We start from the raw sequence: 19,126 nt of genomic DNA, 5'->3' as shown, positions 1-19,126 counted from the left end.
AGAAGATACATAAAAATTTGTCCAGTGTTGGGATTTGTTATCAATGCCAAGTTCCTTATATAAGTTGAAATATCAAGAATCAAAATGAACCAACAGTATTTACATTTACAAATAAGAAGGCCCAGAGACGTAAGAAAGATGTTATCATTATTCCATCTAAAATGTGATAGAAGGAATTAGAAACCAATTTTCCATTTTGCTTAAATAAAACAAACAGACTCCAAATTATTTACTATAACATCAATCTTAAATGCACTGATTTTTCTTTTAGTGTATAAAATATTTTCAAGCTCGCCTTTTAAAAAACAGTTTTCAAATATAAAAACGTTTTCAAAGATAGACTCCTATAACTGACCAAATGTTGTATATTACTCTATGGGGTATTCAAATCAAATCAAGAACAAATTTTCAGTTAGGATTCAAGGAACAGTAGTAGAAAATATAAATAGTATTCTCTGAATATTAAAGATTTTAAATTATTAAAGAACTTTATAAAAATTATTTAATTTATATATTTTGTAATAGATAAAGAAAAAATATTTTAACAATTATTTGATATTTCTTTCCTCTTAGGAAAAGATAACATCTCTTTATAATCCAGGTATTACTTACAATTAATTGACTATGGCAATGACAACAATTTGATATTTCACTTCTAGGTTAATCCAAAAAGTGGTTTCACGTTTTCGTAAGCCACACAGCCAATGCCTACTGCAGGAAGCACCTTTATGATATTTGGGGTGAAACCCCTGTAAAATCCCAATTTTCCTTCCTTGGTATATATTTCTTGAATGAGCTGAATCATAGAAGTTATTTTTCCTTTTTCCACTAGAGCTATAAATTGGAAAAAAGTATAATTCAATATTTAATATTTATAAATTAAGATAGTCCAAAGAAAAATGAGAATTTACAGGGACTGAAATTACTTCAGAATATACCTCTTTCCCTACCTGCAAAAGGTCTTGTGCTGTTCAATATGGTTGCCACTGGACACATGTGGCTATTTTTTTTAACTTAACTTAAATAAAATTAAATAAAACTAAGAATTCATTGCCTTAGTTGCACTGGCAACAATCCCAAATGCCCAATATTCACTTGGGAATAGTGGCTATCATGCTGGATAGCACAGATACAAAATATTTCCATCATCACAGAAACTTCTACTGAACAACACTTGAAAGTCTTTCACGGGGGACCTCAAAGGAGTATTTGGAATTGGATTTGACACAAATAAAGAGAGGAAAGGTTGGGTGATGGGATGGATTCTCCACCTGGAGAATATAAATTAAACCAAAAATCTGACTAAAAAGACAAGAAAGAGAATGTTAACACATGATTCTTAAACAGCTTAGTCAAGAAGGTAACAATAGGATTGTATGGGTTTTTTTTTTCTTCTAGAAAAGTGATAAAGACATTTTTCTTAAAAACTAAATTCCCAGAGAAAAATAAATAAAAAATAAAACAACAACAACAAAAACAAAACAAAATAAAAAAACTAAATTCCTAACATTTCACTGACAAACAAAACAGATATCCTCCCTTTTCTTAGCATCTCTTCCTTAAGTCAACTGGAAAAAAAAATTGAGTTCCATTCCACAAATGTATTAAGTTCCAGTTGCAGAATATGACCATAATAACAGAACTACGGGAAAATTATACATTCATATGGAATAACCGTTAATTTGAAAAAGTGTAATCTTTTCCATTATTCTGCATGGTACTTTCTAATTGTGAACTCCTTAAAGGGATCATCAATAACTGAAGAAAATGTGGAGAGTTCCAAACAAGATTTTGAGATGAAATAAAATCTAAACTTCACAAAAAGCTGTAGTCAGTAAAGTAATAAATTCAAGATTCTTGCTTATCAACTCTAGAGTTTTTCTGTTTTTGAAATCATTAATTTATACTCATTTAAAACATAATTTTAAACTTAGATATTATTCATTTATTTTTTAAAAAAAAACAACTCACCTGAAGCCTGCATGCGAGTTCTAATAAGGTTCAGAGGGAAACTGGCTAACTGACCACAAGTATTAGACAACGTACTACATCCCAGCAAAATCATTATCCCAGGATTCACAGAGTTTCCTGCATAATTTTCTAACCAATAATTCTTCAAAACCTGGTAGAGAAGACAGTAGTAAATATATTACTGTGCAACTACTATACAACTCTAAATGGAATAAAGTTTTAGTAAGGAGGGGGTTATCCCTGTAGTCATATCAGGAACAGGGTGCACTGATGTTTTCAAACCAACATACAACCTCAGTTTTTGAGTTCCCCTATGTTTTTTTGGGGGGGAGGGGAGTGTTTTTTTGTTTGTTTGTTTGTTTTCCTTTGCTTGTTCTTTGGTTTGTAATTATACTCAAATAAAAATCTGGAGATTCTCACAGGGATTACCAGAATATTGTAGAGAGGAAGACTGCACAATCTACTCTAGGTTAACAAAATCACATTTTCTCAACTTTTTTAAGCGTCCTCTTTCCCTACTTTCTCTTCCTTGAATAAAAGTGACTGGAAGAAATTAAGAAATAGTGAGTTTAAAATATCACTAAGTGCTTTCAGAACTGTTCATTTATTAAAGGACTATAACTTTACCATTATTCACTGCAATGATTATTACAAAATGTATACTTTGACGTTTTTGAAAAAATAAATTTTGAAATGTCTTTACTCAGAATGCACTTATTACAGTCATGTAACAATACAAAGAGAAATATGTAATGGCATCTGGCAAATGTATAAAGAAGATACTGACCTGTAGAAATCAAAGAATGAAGACAGTCCAACATAAACACCAGCAACAAATTTTATAGTAATAAGATCATAGATGCAAGAAAAGAAAAAGGAAAATAAACACATGCTATAATATTCAATACTCTAAACATCTACAAAAATATAAGTGTACTTTTAAAAGTGCCAAAGTAAGTTATCTGTCTTTCACATGATGGTGACACTACTTGCCAAAAATACCACTGGGCTTGTATCTAGAGAACTGTTCTTCCTGCATTGAGAATGAATTTATTCAATCATACACTCTCACCTGGTTCTTACGACGAAATGGTATATATATTGCTAAGATGTTCTTCCTGAAACAGATGTATGACCATGGAAATGAAATGATCAGCTGAAAGGGGAGTAAGCTGGCCTCTTGCCTGTGCATTACACTACCAGCTTTTTTGTCCTACCTCCATCCTGCCTTTCTTCCTCAAGCCACAAGTACTCCTGTCCTCCATTCTCATTTTTAAAACTGTGTGATAATATCTCAACTTTCATAATCTTACTTATACAACAGATTCTTCTGGGCAGTTAAAAAACCTGAATCCTAGGCCTCTCCTCAGGATATTTTTAATATCCTTTTAAATCTATTTATTTACTTATTTTGAGACCAAGCTATAAGACTGGCCAATTTTTGTATTTTTGGTCAAGATGGAGTTTCACTATCCTGCCAAGGCTGGTCTCAAACTCCTGGGCTCAAGGAATCCAACCCCCTCAGCATCCCAAAGTGCTAGAATCATAGGTGTGAGCCACTGCGCCTGGCCTCCTGGGGATAATTAGATGAGAATATCTCAGGATGTGGCCCAATAATCCTATTTTTTTAAAGATCCACATGTAGGTGATTCTGATATGCATCCAGGATTGAGAACCACAATTTTATCAGAACTTAAAATTATTATTAACAAAAATTGATTCATTAAAAAAAAACAAACAAAAACTTATTACCACAATACCAGATATGTAACATATAAGTTGAAAAGTCAAATAAAACCATTTAATTCACTCTTGGTCAGAGTTACTTTAATGAAAAGTCATTTATAACCATATTTCTACAATAAAAACTGTTATGCCATATTTTCAAATCTAACATATAATGTCATATTATGAGAATAAACTCACCTCATAAACAGCAAAATCTATACCTGCATAAGGTACAATGCCTAGCAAGTTAGGAGCAAAACCTTTGAAAAAGGATCTGACACCTTCTTGTTTTAGAAGCTTCTTGCCACAGTCAATAATGCCTGAATACTCTCCAGTCTTACCTACAGCCAGTCTGGTCTTTAATACCTAAATGTGAAAGAATATAATAAGGATATATTGATCAGATTCACCCATCTTATCTAGCAATCCATGGAGTTGCATTATCTCATGATGTTTATAAATCATAGAAATAATAAAAGAAAGCTATCATAAACACGATTATAACTTCTCAATAACTGCCTAACTGCCTCTTACTAATGAACAACTAATACAGTACAGAGATGCTTTAAAATTATACAAACAGGAAAATAAAATCAATCCCGGTGCCTTTGAGTGATATATCCATGCAAATTCCTTTAATGTGCTGAAAGGCAACATGTTCTGAAATTCATTATTGCTTCAGAATAAAGAAGCCAGAATTCAAGGTAAAACATATATGATTACGTTAAAAATAAAGAGTCAGTATGAATAAAACATTCTATATATGCTTAAAGTACATACTCTGGTAACTATTTTAACAGTGAGACCCATAAACTTCATTTTACATGACTTGGACTCATTCTGTGCTCATAAAGTATTGATATCCCAGAAGCTATAAGGGCAATAGTAGGCCCCAGTAGGATGAATATGATTAATATCCTTTGCACAATTTAATTCTCCTGATAGAGTCTCACTCCTTATCATCTTAATTTCCACTCATTTAAAAGTCCTTTATACATGTTTGGAGAAATGGCTCTCTAAAACAGCCAAGACATGTACCTCTTGTATCTAAAATAAAAATTGAATTTTTTTAAGTATAAACTTTGTCTTGATTGAGAAAACTGTGTATCTTGATGGGGCTGCCTCTGAGTGGTCAGTAGAAAGCTTTTTGTTTTATGGACTTCTCTGCAGACCTAGACAATTTAGATAGTCTCATTTTTAAAACTCTATCCTCTACAAGGCAGTGCACTCTCCTCTTACCCAAGTAAATCTTTTCTGTCTGCTTCACTGGCATGTTTTTCTCCTCTCACTCCCTACATTAAGGTCTTCTCAAAGTCCTCTTAACATTTTTTTAAACATTACTTTTTTAATAGACAATCCCTTGGCTTCAAATAACACCTCTCTCAGGTGACACACCAACACTTGAAATCTTAAGTCTCAGCATCACATTTGCAATGGCCTACTGAAAATCATAACTTGGTTGTCCCATCAACAGCTCAATTTAAATATGCGTAAATCTGAGCTCATCACCTCTCTGAGTCTGGCTCACTTCCTCCATTCTCTGTTTCAGAGACGTAACTCAGAGGCAACTTTCCTAAACACTCAGGCACAGGACCCAAATAGAACTTTGCCTTCTTCCTTTCTCCTGCTTTCCACTTTTCAGGTTGACAGTTCTCAAGACAGCTCTGTCATGAGTTAATTTCCCCCAGTCACTGTCATACTTCAAACTCTTATTATCAGTTCCCTGAATGCTGGTAATGTCTTGCATCTGGTCTTCCCATCTTTCTTGTCTTTTTTGCTGTGTTATACAGGCTGGAGTACAATGGTGCAATCACGTTTCACTGAAACCTTCACCCATTGACAGAGGAGTGATCCTCTCACCTCAGCCTCCTGAGTAGCTGGTGCTACAGGCACACTCTATCACACCTGGCTAATGTTTGTATTTTTTGTAGAGGTGAGGTTTCGTCATGTTCCCCAGGCTGGTCTCAAACTCCTGGGCTCACACAGTCCACCTGCCTCAGCCTCACAAAGTGCTAGGATTACAGGCATAAGCCACTGCACCCAGCCTCTATTCATGTCTTTCATGAAATCCCTAGCTTGAAATGATTTCTCCCCTTCTCAATTTCCGTAGCACTTTATATTGATCTCTTTTCATAATTTATAATTTTTATTTTAGATTATTATTATTGATGTGTATGTTTAATTTCCCCTTCTAGACTACAAGCTACATAGCCCAAAATCCCTGTATGACTCTTCTCTGGCTCCTGCATAGCACCTAGAATAATACCTTAAACTTAGTAGGTATACAATACAAATTTGCCCAATGAATAAATAAGTGATTCTATCAATCAATCAATCAACAAAATTGTTTATCTTCTTGGTTCATATATAATAATACCTTTGTTTTAAGCAACAATGACAACTGACTTTTTTTTTTTTTTTTTTTTTTGGAGATGGAGTCTCACTCTGTCAGCCAGGCTGGAGTGCAGTGGTATGATCTCAGCTCACTGTAACAATCTCTGCCTCCTGGGTTCAACTGAATCTGCTGCCTCAGCCTCCCAAGTACTAGGATTATAGGTGTGCACCACCATATCCAGCTAATTTTTGTATTTTTAGTAGAGATGGGGTTTCACCATATTGCCCTGGTCTCGAACTCCTGACCTTAAGTGATCCGCCCACCTTGGCCTCCCAAAGTGCTGGGGTTATGGCATGAGCCACCATGCCCAGCCACCAACTGACTCTTGATACGATTTTAATCCTAGAGCTCTAAAGCTGCTTATTGTACTTAACTGAGATTCATTTATAAAAAGTTATAATTTTCATTAAAAGTATGACTTTAGTTAAAATTTTATAATACATACCTCCATGGGGTAAATACAGGTCTGGGCAGTTACACCAGCCAATGATCCAGATATAAATCTTTCAAAAATTCCTATATGAGCACCATCAAAACTAAGCAATTTCTTATACTGTATAAAAATTGAAATGTATAATATTAATGAAACAAGCTATATACTGTTTCTATATTCATAACATTAATTAGGAGTATAAAATTTTATTTAAAAGTATACTAGATACCCAATATTAGCACAACCTAGTAGAATTCCTGACTTTAATTTTTATGCAATTAATTGTAATAAGTAAATTGATAATTGATAATTGATAATAAGTAAAGTCCTTTCATTTAGACTCTCATTTCCTTTTTTCTTTTTTTGCAGAATAAGCTGACAATATTAAATCACTTTAAATATATTTATGAATATGCCATTTCATAAGAGTTATGAAAATGACACAAAGGAGAGAAAGATTGTATCTTTTCTATCTTTTCAGCACTACATTTTACATATGGAAGGCACTTAATATTGTTTGGTTACTGGATAATCAGAAATGTAACTTAACGTGAGGGGCTTTTTATTTTTAGAAGAAACACTTTACTTCTTAGCCTAAGTAATAGCTAGTATATCACAAGAACACATGGAAAAAAGGAAAATGTAACTCTAACCCTATAGGTAAGGCTTCCCAGGAAGTCAAGTCAAGTTTCATGGAGATTAAAACTGGAAAATCATTTAAGATCTAAGCTAGCTCTAGTAAGCACATTCTTTATAATAAATACTATATCTCGTTTTCATTATATTCTTCCTCTTAGTAACAGAGCTGACTCGGTTACAGAACATTTTCTTTTTCTCCTTGTTAGATAGGTTGTGTGGCTAAGTGACTAATTTTGGCCAATGTGCTGTGAAGGGAAGTTGCGTATACAAATTCTGAGACATCACCTTAAAGATGTTTGTCTTTCCTCTACCTGAGAAATGGCAAAGGCAGGTACAACCTTTGAAGCCATGTATGGAAGATGGCAAGAGCTGTAATGTTAACCCTGGACCACCTGCCTCTATCTTATTTAAGTTACTGTATTTTGGAATGTCTTTGTTACAATATCTTAGAATAAACCCTAACAAGTATAGAAATTTGTTCCTGGATGTAGGGTGCTACTATAACTAAAACTAAAATACGTGGCACTTGTTTTATTGTTAGGAGAGGACACAGACATTACAGGCTAAGAAGGCGATAATCTTTTTGATGTTTTACAGAAATGCTTGACTGAACTGCCTCCTGGGATAACTTTGAAGGTAGACAGTGTGCTTTTTGAGCCTGAAGTTGTAGGAAAACTCATTGTAAAATCTCAGAATGTTGATTAGTGTTGTTTGTTCTTGCTGCTTTTAGGAAGATCTGTGAAACAGTGCTAAAGCATTGCTCTAATTAATGCCTCAAGGGCTTCTCCAAGCCAATTTACAAGCAGAAGTGGTAGGAATGGAGCTCTGCTAAGGGAGCTTTCTTTGCCTGGATTAAGAGTCAAGAAACATGGTATTTCAGATGTGAAAGTCACCTGCTTCTGTATCCCAACAGAAGGAAATAAGATTATACTAAAAAGCTTGGCTATCTGGAAAAATCAGATGTTGCTGTAATAATCTCAAATCAAATAGATCTGTGATCTATTAAGTGATCACAGATCACTATAATAGATACAATACTAATGAAAATGTTTGGAATGTTGCAAAAATTGTCAAAATGTGACACAGACACAAAGTGAGCACATATTGTTGGAAAATGGTGCTGATAGATTTGCTTAATGCAGGGTTGCCACAAACCTTCAGTATGAAAAAACAGAACAGAAATCAAAAAGAAAAAACAGAAAGAAAATGCAATATCTGCAAAGCAAAATAAAGCACAGCACTGTATCCCGTACCTGCAACTGAGCCATTACCTGTGTCTGATACGGGTTCCCCTAGAAACAAATTCTTGCAGGACAAGTCCTTGGATGACCTTGACAACAAAGCTCTTCCCTTTCTTGCTTGTAATTCTCAAGAATAACTGTAGAATGTGCTGGAAATGCAACACCCTGAGATAGGGGAAACTGGTCAGACTAGCCTGGGCTCAGTCACCCAGCCTCCTAAAACAGGATGTACTACAGCACTAGCCCAGCATGCCAAGTTGTCCGAGTATAAAACCTAGAGCTGAGTGCCTTTTGGAGTCCCTCAGCTGCAGTGTGACATGGGAGACATGTAGGTAAGACTCCATGCACCCTGGATGGCCTTCCTCAGCTTTGGGGGACTGGCTTACCATGAATTCTAGGCTACTGTTGGCCCTTGCTGTCTATCTGTGAGTAATAAAATTCCTTCACTTAACTTATTGTGTGAGTGTTCTGTCTCATCAGAACCATGCAAGTGGTAGAGTGACCAATGCATAGTGAACCTGCTTCACAACCCTGAGACAAGGCATTGGAGGTGATGCCAGAAAACACTAGCAGGGGACTGAGGATGTGCAAAAGGGAATAGTGAAAGCTGATAAAATATGTGTTGCTAAGCATGTTGCCATAGTATGCAACTAGGGCTTAATCTTGTTAAGAACTTCTGGGAAATAATGTAGAACATAGACTTCAGAATTATCCTACCCAACTGAACAAGTGATGGGTATTAGTGAAGGCTGATTCCAGGGGCCTTAATTCTCTATCATTTCCAGCATGCCATTTCCAGAAACAGAACAGGCTTCAGAGGCCAAAGAAAGACCATAGGCAAATAAATTTTAGATACTGGCACGCAAAAGTCAGGTCATCTTTCACTGATATGGTAAACCCCAAGGATACACAGGTGAGTACTTAGATATATGGTGTTTTACTGCATGGTAGTAATAGTGAATGGGGTAATGATAGCAAACAAGGACAGAGAAGAACAAAGCAGAAGTTCAGATTCCTCTGGGATAAAAGCTTGTGTTACCCATCAAACAAAAAAGTAGCCAAAGTACCCAAAGGTGACAGCAAATTTCAAGTATAGCTTTGAGAAGAGTTACAACAGTATTGGTTGTAAGGTAGAGGAAACAGCATATGAGAAGGACTTGAAATAAAAAGGCGCCTGGTGTATGAACTAGCATAAGTGAAAAAAAAAGCCAGTTTGGCTGCAAAGAAGAATGAAAATAAAGAAGAGGGCAGAGGCCAAGTCATTTTGCACCTTGCTAGTCAATTTAAGGATTTTGGATGTTGCAATTAAGAGAAGTGAGTGACCACTGGAGGGTTTTAAGGTAGAGAGATGACATACCAGATTTAGTTTTTTAAGAGACTACTCTGGTAGCAATGTGAAAACTAGATAGTACCCTAGTACAAAGAGGGATCTTCTTAACCACAAAGTCTCCCCATGAGGAAAAAGGAGAGAAGAGAATGCTAGCAGCCTTCACCACAGAGGACCTAATTAGCTTTCACTGTCACTGAAGGCACCTGTAACCTTGGTTGCCAGGGATCACTGCAGTCTTTGCTGATAAGATGCCTTCAGTCTATGCTACTATACTTCCCCTTTAAACAGAGCAGCCACACTCCAGCCATCCACACCCTCACACCTACCTGCCAGTAATAGTTTCCCCCCCACCAAAGCCAGTCTGTAAATCCTAGAAGAGGTGACTCTTCAAATGTGCAAATGCAAACAAAAAGGCACAAAGAACATAGAAAAAAATCATGAAAACTTTTTATCACCAAAAGAATACAAAAATTTTCTAGTAACTGGACCCAAAGAAATGGAGATCTACAAATTGCCTGTCAAATAACCCAAAGTAATTGTTTTAAAGAAGTTAAACAAGCTAGAGAAACATCTGTCATCTTGAAGACAGGTCATTTGAAATTATCTAGAAGAGAAAAAAGAAAAAAGAATGAAAAAAAGAAAGTCTATAGAATTTATGGGACACTATCAAGCAAATCAATATACGCATTATAGAAGTTCCAGAAAGAGAAGAAAAATAAAATAGAAGTAGAGAGCTTATTTTAAAAAAAATAACAGCTGAAAACTTACCAAATCTGGAAAGGGAAATGGACATCCAGGTTCATGAAACTCTAAGATTTCCCAAACAGGGTCAACCCAGAGAGGACTACAGTAAGACACTTTAAGATCAAATTAAATTGCCAAGGTGAAAAACAAAGAGAATTCTGAAAGCAGCAAAAGAAAAGTGACCCATCATATATAAAGTGACCCCATAAAACTATTAGTGAATTTCTCAGCTGAAAGATGTATGTAACAGCAGAGTGTGAAATGACATAGTCAAAGTACTAAAGAAGCAAAACTTTTTCAACCAATAATACTATACCTGGAAAAATTATACTTTAAAATGGGAGATAAAATATTTCCCAAGCAAACAAAAACTGAGGGAATTTGCCAACAGTATATCTGTTGTACAAGAAATGCTTAAGGGAATTCTCCAAATTGAAGAGAAAATATGCTAAACAGCAATGCAAAAACATGTATAATAATAAATCTCACTGGAAAAGGTAAATATATAGACAAATACATATTGACGTAACATTGTAATGGGGATGCACAAATTACTTTACATGTAATATAAAAGTTAAAAGATAAAAATTTGTTAGGAAAAGAAACTATCAACAGAGTAAATAAACAACCTACAGAATGGGAGAACAATTTTGCAAACTATGCGTTTTACAAAGGTCTAATATCTAGCATCTACAAGGAACTTAAACAAATTTACAAGAAAAAAACAACAACCCCATAAAAAATTGGGCAAAGGACATGAACAGATACATCTCAAAAGAAGATATACGTGTGGTCAATGAGCATATAAAAAAAAACTCATCATTAATCATTAGAGAAATGATCAAAACACAAGATACCATCACACACCAGTCAGAATGACTAGTTTTAAAAAGTCAAAAAATAACAGATACTGGCGAGATTGTGGAGAAAAAAGGAACATTTATATGCTGTTGGTGGGAGTCCAAGCATTGTGGAAGACAGTGTGGTCATTCCTCAAAGACCTAAACATAGAAATGACATTTGACCCAGCAATCCCATTACTGGGTATATACCTAAAGGAATATAAATCATTCTGCTATGAAGACATTTGCGCACATATGTTCACTGCAGCACTAAGTCACCATAGCAAAGACATGGAATCAACCTAAATCCCGATCAATGATAGACTGGATAGATATACATCATGGAATATTATGTAGCCATGAAAAAGAATGAGATAATGTCCTCTGCAGGAACATGGATGGAAATGGAGGATATTATCCTTAGGAAATTAATGCAGGAATAGAAAATCAAATACTGCACGTTCTCACTTATAAGTGGGAGCAAAATGATGAGAATACATGGAAACATAGAGAGGTCCATACACACTGGTGCCTATCAGAGGGTGGAAGGTGGAAAAAGGGAGAGGATCAGAAAAAATAACTAATGGACACTAGGCTTAATATGTAGGTGATGAAATAATCTGCACAACAAGCCCCCATGACACACATTTACCTATGTAACAAGCTTGCACATATGCTCCTGAACATAAAAGTTCAAAAATAAAAATAAAAAATAAAAACTTTTTTTTTTTTGAGATGGAGTCTTTCCCTGTCACCTAGGCTGGAGTACAGTGGCACAGTTTTGACTCACTGCAACCTCTGCCTCCCAGGTTCAAGTGATTCTCCTGCCTCAGCCTCCTGAGTAGCTGGGATTACAGCACATGCCACCACACCCAGCTAATTTTTGTATTTGTAGTAGAGATGGGGTTTCACCATGTTGGTCAGGCTGGTCTTGAACTCCTGACCTCATGATCTGCCCATCTCAGACTCCCAAAATGCTGGGATTACAGGTGTGAGCCACCATGCCCGGCCAAAACTTTTTAAAAATTAAAGAAATTGTTAATAAAGACACAATATAAAAAGTAGCAAACTCTGATGATAAGAACACAAAGGGAGAAACGGAATTAAAGGGTAGAGTTTTTGTGTGTGACTGAAGTGAAGTTGTATCAATTTAAAATAGATGATTAAAATTACAAATATTTTATGCAAGTCTCAAAGTAACCACAAAAAATCTCTAATAGATACACCAAAGATTAAGTGAAAAAAATCAAAGCATATAATTGGGAAAAAAATCATAACCAAGAAAGATAGGAAGAGAAGAAAACAGCTGCAAAACAGACATTAAACAATTAATAAGATGGCAATAGTAAGTTTTCACCTATTAATAATTACTTTAAAGGTAAATTTATTAAACTCACCAATCAAGAAACACAGAGTGGCTGAATGGATACAAGAGACCCATTATATATATGTATATATATTTTTTATTTTTAAAAAATAACAGCTGAAAACTTGCCAAATCTGGAAAGGGAAATGGATATCCAGGTTCATTAAACTCTAAGATTTCCCTTAGAAAATCTTACATATATATATATATGCTGGGGTTGTTTTTGTTGTTGTTGTTGTTGTTGTTGTTGTTGTTGTTTCATTTTTTTGAGATAAGGCCGTCTTGCTCTGTCATCCAGGCTAGAGTGCAGTGGTGTAATCATAGATCACTGCAGCCTCCTGGTCTCAAGTGATCCTCTTGCCTCAGCCTCCTGAGTAGCTAAGAATATAGGAAGAGCTATTTTTTTCTTTTTTTTTGAGACGGAGTTTCGCTCTTGTTACCCAGGCTGGAGTGCAATGGCGCGATCTCGGCTCACCGCAACCTCCGCCTCCTGGGTTCAGGCAATTCTCCTGCCTCAGCCTCCTGAGTAGCTGGGATTACAGACACGCGCCACCATGCCCAGCTGATTTTTTGTATTTTTAGTAGAGACAGGGTTTCACCATGTTGACCAGGATGGTCTCGATCTCTTGACCTCGTGATCCACCTGCCTCGGCCTCCCAAAGTGCTGGGATTACAGGCTTGAGCCACCGCGCCCAGCCTTATTTTTTTTCTTTTTATAGAGTTGGGGGTCTCACTATATTGTTCAGTCTGGTCCAGAACTCCTGGCTTCAAGTGATCCTCCTGCCTTGGTCTCCAAAAGCAATGAGATTACAGGTGTGAGCCACCATGTCTGACCTCACTTTATATTTAAAGACACATATGGGATGAAAGTGAAGGTATAGAAAAAGACAGTTCATGCAAAAAGTAACCAAAAGAAAGCATTGCATGGCTATACTTAGACAAAAGAGACATCTCCAAAGATAAAGAAGGATATTATATAATGATAAAAGAGGTGATTGAACAGAAAGATATAACAAATATAAATATATATGAACTCAACATCAGAGTTCCTAAATATATAAAGTAAATATTGACAAAACTGAAGGGAAAGATAGCAACACAGTAATAGGAGGGAACTTTAATACCCCACTTTCAATCACGGATAGAATTCCCAGACAGAGTATCAATAAAGAAACAGGTGACTTGAACAACAGGTAAACAAAATGAACCTAACAACTATATATAGAACTTACCACCCAACAGCACCAGCAGAATACCCATTCTTCTCAACATACATAAAAGATTCTCCAGTACAGACCACATGGTAGGTTACAAAACAAGTCTTAACAAATTTAAGAAGACTGAAGTCAGTCCAAGTATCTTTTATGACCACAAAGGAATAAAACTAGAAAACAATAAACAACAAGAAAATGAAAAAATTCACAAAAATGTATGCATATTAATCGACATACACTTTAACAACTAATAAGTTTTTTCAAAACCAATTTAAATCCTAATTTCTTTTTTTATTTTTGAGACAGAGTTTCAATCTTGTCGTCCAGGCTAGGGTGCAGTGGCACAATCTCAGTTCACTGCAACCTCTGCCTTCCAAGTTCAAGCGATTCTCTTGCCTCAGCTTCCCCAGTAGCTGGGATTACAGGTGCCTGCCACCATGCCTGGCTAATTTTTGTATTTTTAGTAGACGCAGGGTTCTGCCATGTTGGGCAGGCTGGTCTCAAACTCCTGATCTCAGGTGATCGGCCCACCTTGGCCTCCCAAAGGGCTGGGATTACAGGCATGAGCCGCCATGCCCGACCAAACCCCAATTTCTAAAATGAAACCAAAAGATAATTTTAAGCATATCTTGAAACAAATTGAAAAGAAATGAGATATCAAACCTTATAGGATGCAGCACAAGTAGTACTAAGAGGGAATTTTATAGCAATACATGCCTGGATTTAAAAAAAAAGAAGAAAAAGGAAGATTTCAAGCAATCAACATAATTTTATGCTTGAAGAAAAACAAACTAATCCCCAAATTGACATAAAGAAGAAACTCACAGGGATTAGACAGTAGAACTAAATAAAATAGAGAATAGAAAGGCAATAAAAGAAATTAACAAAGATGAATTTTTTTTATTTTCTTGAAGATAAACAAAACTGACAAAACCATAGCTAGACTAAGGGAAAAAAAAGAGAAGGTTTAAATAACCAAAATTAGAAATAGGCCAGGCGTGGTGGCTCACACCTGTAAGTCTAGCACTTTGGGAGACCAAGGTGGGCAGAACACCCAAGGTCACCAGTTTGAGACCAGCCTGGCCAACATGGTGAAATCCTGTCTTTACTACAAAAAACTTAGCTAGATGTGGGGGCAGGCACCTGTAATCCCAGTTGCTCAGGAGGCTGAGGCTGGAGAATTGCTTGACCCTGGGAGGAAGAGATTGCAGTGAGTGGAGATCACACCATTGCACTCCCATCTGGGTGACAGAGCAAGACTCCATCTCAAAAAATAAAATAAAATTAGAAATAAAAAGGAGTATTATGTTACAAAAATAATTATAAGAGACTAATAAGGGTTATAAGAATTATATGCCAACAGATTGAATAACTAGAGATAAACTGATGTATTCCTAGGAAAATGCAATCTACAAAAAAACTGAATGAAGAAGAAATAGAAAGCCTGAACATACCAATAACACAAAGGGGATTGACTGAATAATCAAAAACTTTCCAATAAAGAAAAGCCAAGGACCAGATGACTTCATGGACGACTTCTACCAAACAGTCGAGGAATTAATGCCAATCTGTCTCAAACACTTCCAAAAAGTGGAAGAAGAGGGAACACTCCCATATTTATTTTATGAGGACAGCATCATGCTCATATCAATCCAAAGATAACAAAAAAAAAAAAAAGAAAGAAAACTACAGGCCAATATCCCTAATGAACACAGATACAAAAAAATCCTTCATAAAATACTAGCAAACTGAATTCAATAGCACATTAAAAGGATCACACACTATGACCAAGTGAGATTTATCCCTGAGTTGCAAAGATGGTTCAGATACTCAAATCAATTAATGTGATAAACACAACAAGAAAATGAAAGAAAAAAGACATGTAATTATCTTAATAGGTGCAGAAAGAGCATTTGACAAAATTCAACAGCCATTTATAATTAAAATACTCAAAAAAGCAGGCATAGAGGGAACTTACCTCAACATAATAAAGTCCATATATTAAAAGTCAACAGCTAACATCCTAATCAGTGGGGAAAAAAATATAAAGCTTTCCCTCTAACATCCAGTATAAGGCAAAGATGTCCACTCTTACCACTTCAACATAGTATTGAAATATAATTGAAGCAATTAGACAAAAGTAAGAAAAGACATAACTAAAGAAGTAAAATGATCTCTGTTTTTGATGACATGGTCATATATGTATAAAATTCTAAAGACTCATCTCTCCAAAAATGTTATAATAAACAGTTCAGTAAATTTTCAGGACAGAAAAATCAACATACAAAAATTCACTAGCGTTTCCACACACAAACAATTAATTATCTAGAAAGGAAATTAAGAAAATAATAATCTTTAATCTTTTATGCCATTCTCAATAGCACAAAAGATTAAAATATATAGGAATAAACTTAACCAAAGAGGTTAAAGTCTTGTAAAAATTATAAAACATTGTTGAAGGAAATTAAAGAAGATACAGATAAATAGAAAGACATTCATGTCCATGGATTGAAGGAATTAACATTGTTCAAATGTCCCTACTACCCAAAGCTATCTACTAATTCATTGTAATCCCAATAAAAATTCCAATGTTATTCCTTCCATAGTAATAAAAAAAATTCTAAAATTCATATAAAACCACAAAAGACCCTGAATAAACAAATCAATCTTGAGAAAGAGAAACAAAGCTGGGAGCATAACCACTTTCCAATTTCAAAACATATTAATTATAAAGCTATAATAAGCAAAACAGGATGGTAGTAAACACAGACAACTAAACCAGTAGAACAGAAGAGAAAGCCTAGAAATAAACCCACTTATCTACAGTCAATTGATCTTTGACAACATGCCAAGAACACTCAATGGAGAAAGGATAGTCTCTTCAATAAATAGTACTGGCAAAATTGGATATTTACATGTAGAAGAAGGAGACCCTTATCTCACTCCATATACAAAAAAAAAAAAAAAAAAAAAAAACTAAAAATAGAATAAAAACTTAAACATCAAACCTAAAACAATACAAACTACTAGGAGAAAACATAGGAGAGAAGCTTCTTGACATTGATCTGGGTGATGATTTTTCAGATATGAAAAGCACAGGTAGCAAAAGCAAACATAAACAAGAGTGATTACCTCAAACTAAATAGCTTCCGCTATTTAGGAAATAAGTGAAAGGAAAAGGAAGTACATGGCAGAGTGAAAAGGCAAACTACAGAATGAAAGAAAATATTTTCAAATCATATATCTGATAAGGATTTGGTATGCAATATAGATAAGGAACTCACACAACTCAACAGCAAAAGAAACAAATAACCTGATTGTAAAATGAACAAAGAACTTGAATAAACATTTCTTCAAAGAAGACATAAAAATGGCCAACAGATATATGAAAAGCTGCTCAACATCACTAATAATCAGGGAAATGCAATCCAAAACCACAAAGAGATATCACCTCACACCTTTTAGAACGGCTACTGTCAGAAAGACAAAAGATAGCAAGTGTTGACAAAAAAAATGTAAATAAAAGAACTCTTATACACTCATGATGGGATGTAAATGGATACATCCATGTAGAGAATAATAGGTAGGTTCCTCAAAAAATTAAAAACAGAATTACCTGATGATCCAGCATCACACTTCTGGGTATATATCCAAAGGAAATGAAATCAGTGTTTCAAAGAGATAATTGCACTCCCATGTTCATTTCAGCATTATTCACAATAGCCAAGATATGGAGGCAACCTAAATGTCCATTGATGAAAAAATGCTTAAAGAAAATGTGATATATAATGGAACATTACAATGGAATACATACATTCCATATGATGGAATATTATTTAGTCTTTAAAAAGAGGTAAATCCTGCCACTCACAACAGTGATGAACTTGGAGAACGTTATACTAAGTGAAATAAACCAGATGCAGAAAGACAAATACTGTTCAATCTCACTTATATGTGGAATCTAAAATAGTCTAACTCATAGAAGCAGAGAGTGGAATGGTGATTGCAAGGGCCTGGGAGAAGGGAGAAATAGGGAGATGTTGGTCAAAGGGTACAAAGTTTCCGTTATCCAAAGTGAATCTGGAGATTTAATGTGCAACACTGTGAATACGGTTAACAATAATGTATTATACAATTGAAATTTGCTGAGAGAATAGTTCTTAAAAGTTCTCATTACATCTTTATAAAAAGAAGCTGGTAACCATGTGAAGTGATAGGTATGTTAATTAGGTTGATTTTGATAATTACCTCACAACATATAGGTATATCAAATCATCAAGTTGTATACCTTAAATACACTGTTTTTAATTCTCAGTGATATGCCTCAATAAAGCTGTAGGAGAAAAGAACAGATAAAAAAGAAATATGACATAGTAATGATAATAAATAAATAAAAGAAATAACAGCATCACTTGATGCCAAAGAATTCGGTAGTTTTTAAATTGTACTTCAGGTCCTGGGGTACATGTGCTGGATTATTGCATAGGTACATACATGGCAAGGTGGTTTGCTGCCTCCATCCCCCTGTCAACTATATCTGGCATTCTCCCCATGTTATCCCTCCTCAACCTCCCCACCCCCCACTGTCCCTCCTCTAGCCACCCCCAACAGACCCCAGTGTGTGATGCTCCCCTCCCTGTGTCCATGTGTTCTCATTGTTCAACACCCACCTATGAGTGAGAACATGTGGTGTTTGATTTTCTGTTCTTGTGTCAGTTTGCTGGTAATGATGGTTTCCAGATTCATCCATGTTTCTTTTTTTTTGGGGGGGGGGCTTTATTATTTCTTTTGTTTTTATTGCATTTTAGGTTTTGGGGTACATGTGATGAACATGCAAGATTGTTGCACAGGTACACACATGGCAGTGTGGTTTGCTGCCTTCCGTCCCCTCACCTGTATCTGTCATTTCTCCCCATGCTATCTCTTCCCACCTCCCCTCCCCCCCGCCCCTCCCCCATTTCCCCCCAACGGACCCCAGTGTGTAGTGCTCCCCTCCCTGTGTAGATGTGTTCTCATTGTTCAACACCCACCTATGAGTGAGAATATACAGTGTTTGATTTTCTGCTCTTGTGTCAGTTTGCTGAGAATGATGGTTTCCAGGTTCATCCATGTCCCTACAAAGGACGTGAACTCATCGTTTTTGATGGCTGCGTAATATTCCATGGTGTATATGTACCACATTTTCCCTATCCAGTCTATCATCGTTGGGCATTTGGGTTGGTT

The 19,126-nt window shown here is 35.5% G+C and overlaps 1 protein-coding gene across 1 annotated transcript in view; it reads right to left on the bottom strand.

Moving 5' to 3' along the window:
- Positions 1–622: 622 nt before the first annotated feature.
- The window catches only part of LOC101038363 (mitochondrial adenyl nucleotide antiporter SLC25A24-like), a 71,943-nt gene continuing 53,439 nt past the window's right edge, over positions 623–19,126 (bottom strand). The window contains exons 6-9 of the mRNA XM_074381316.1: positions 6,540–6,647; positions 3,898–4,065; positions 1,972–2,122; positions 623–834 (exon numbers count right to left, since the gene is read on the bottom strand). Of these exons, the coding sequence (XP_074237417.1) occupies positions 656–834; positions 1,972–2,122; positions 3,898–4,065; positions 6,540–6,647 (606 nt within the window). The 3' untranslated portion in view covers positions 623–655. The remainder of the gene's footprint in view (positions 835–1,971; positions 2,123–3,897; positions 4,066–6,539; positions 6,648–19,126) is intronic.

Source organism: Saimiri boliviensis, chromosome 11, assembly GCF_048565385.1.
Source record: "Saimiri boliviensis isolate mSaiBol1 chromosome 11, mSaiBol1.pri, whole genome shotgun sequence".
Classification (NCBI taxonomy): Eukaryota; Metazoa; Chordata; class Mammalia; order Primates; family Cebidae; genus Saimiri; species Saimiri boliviensis.
Note: the sequence above shows the minus strand (reverse complement) of the source record. Positions and strands in the feature narration are given on the sequence as shown.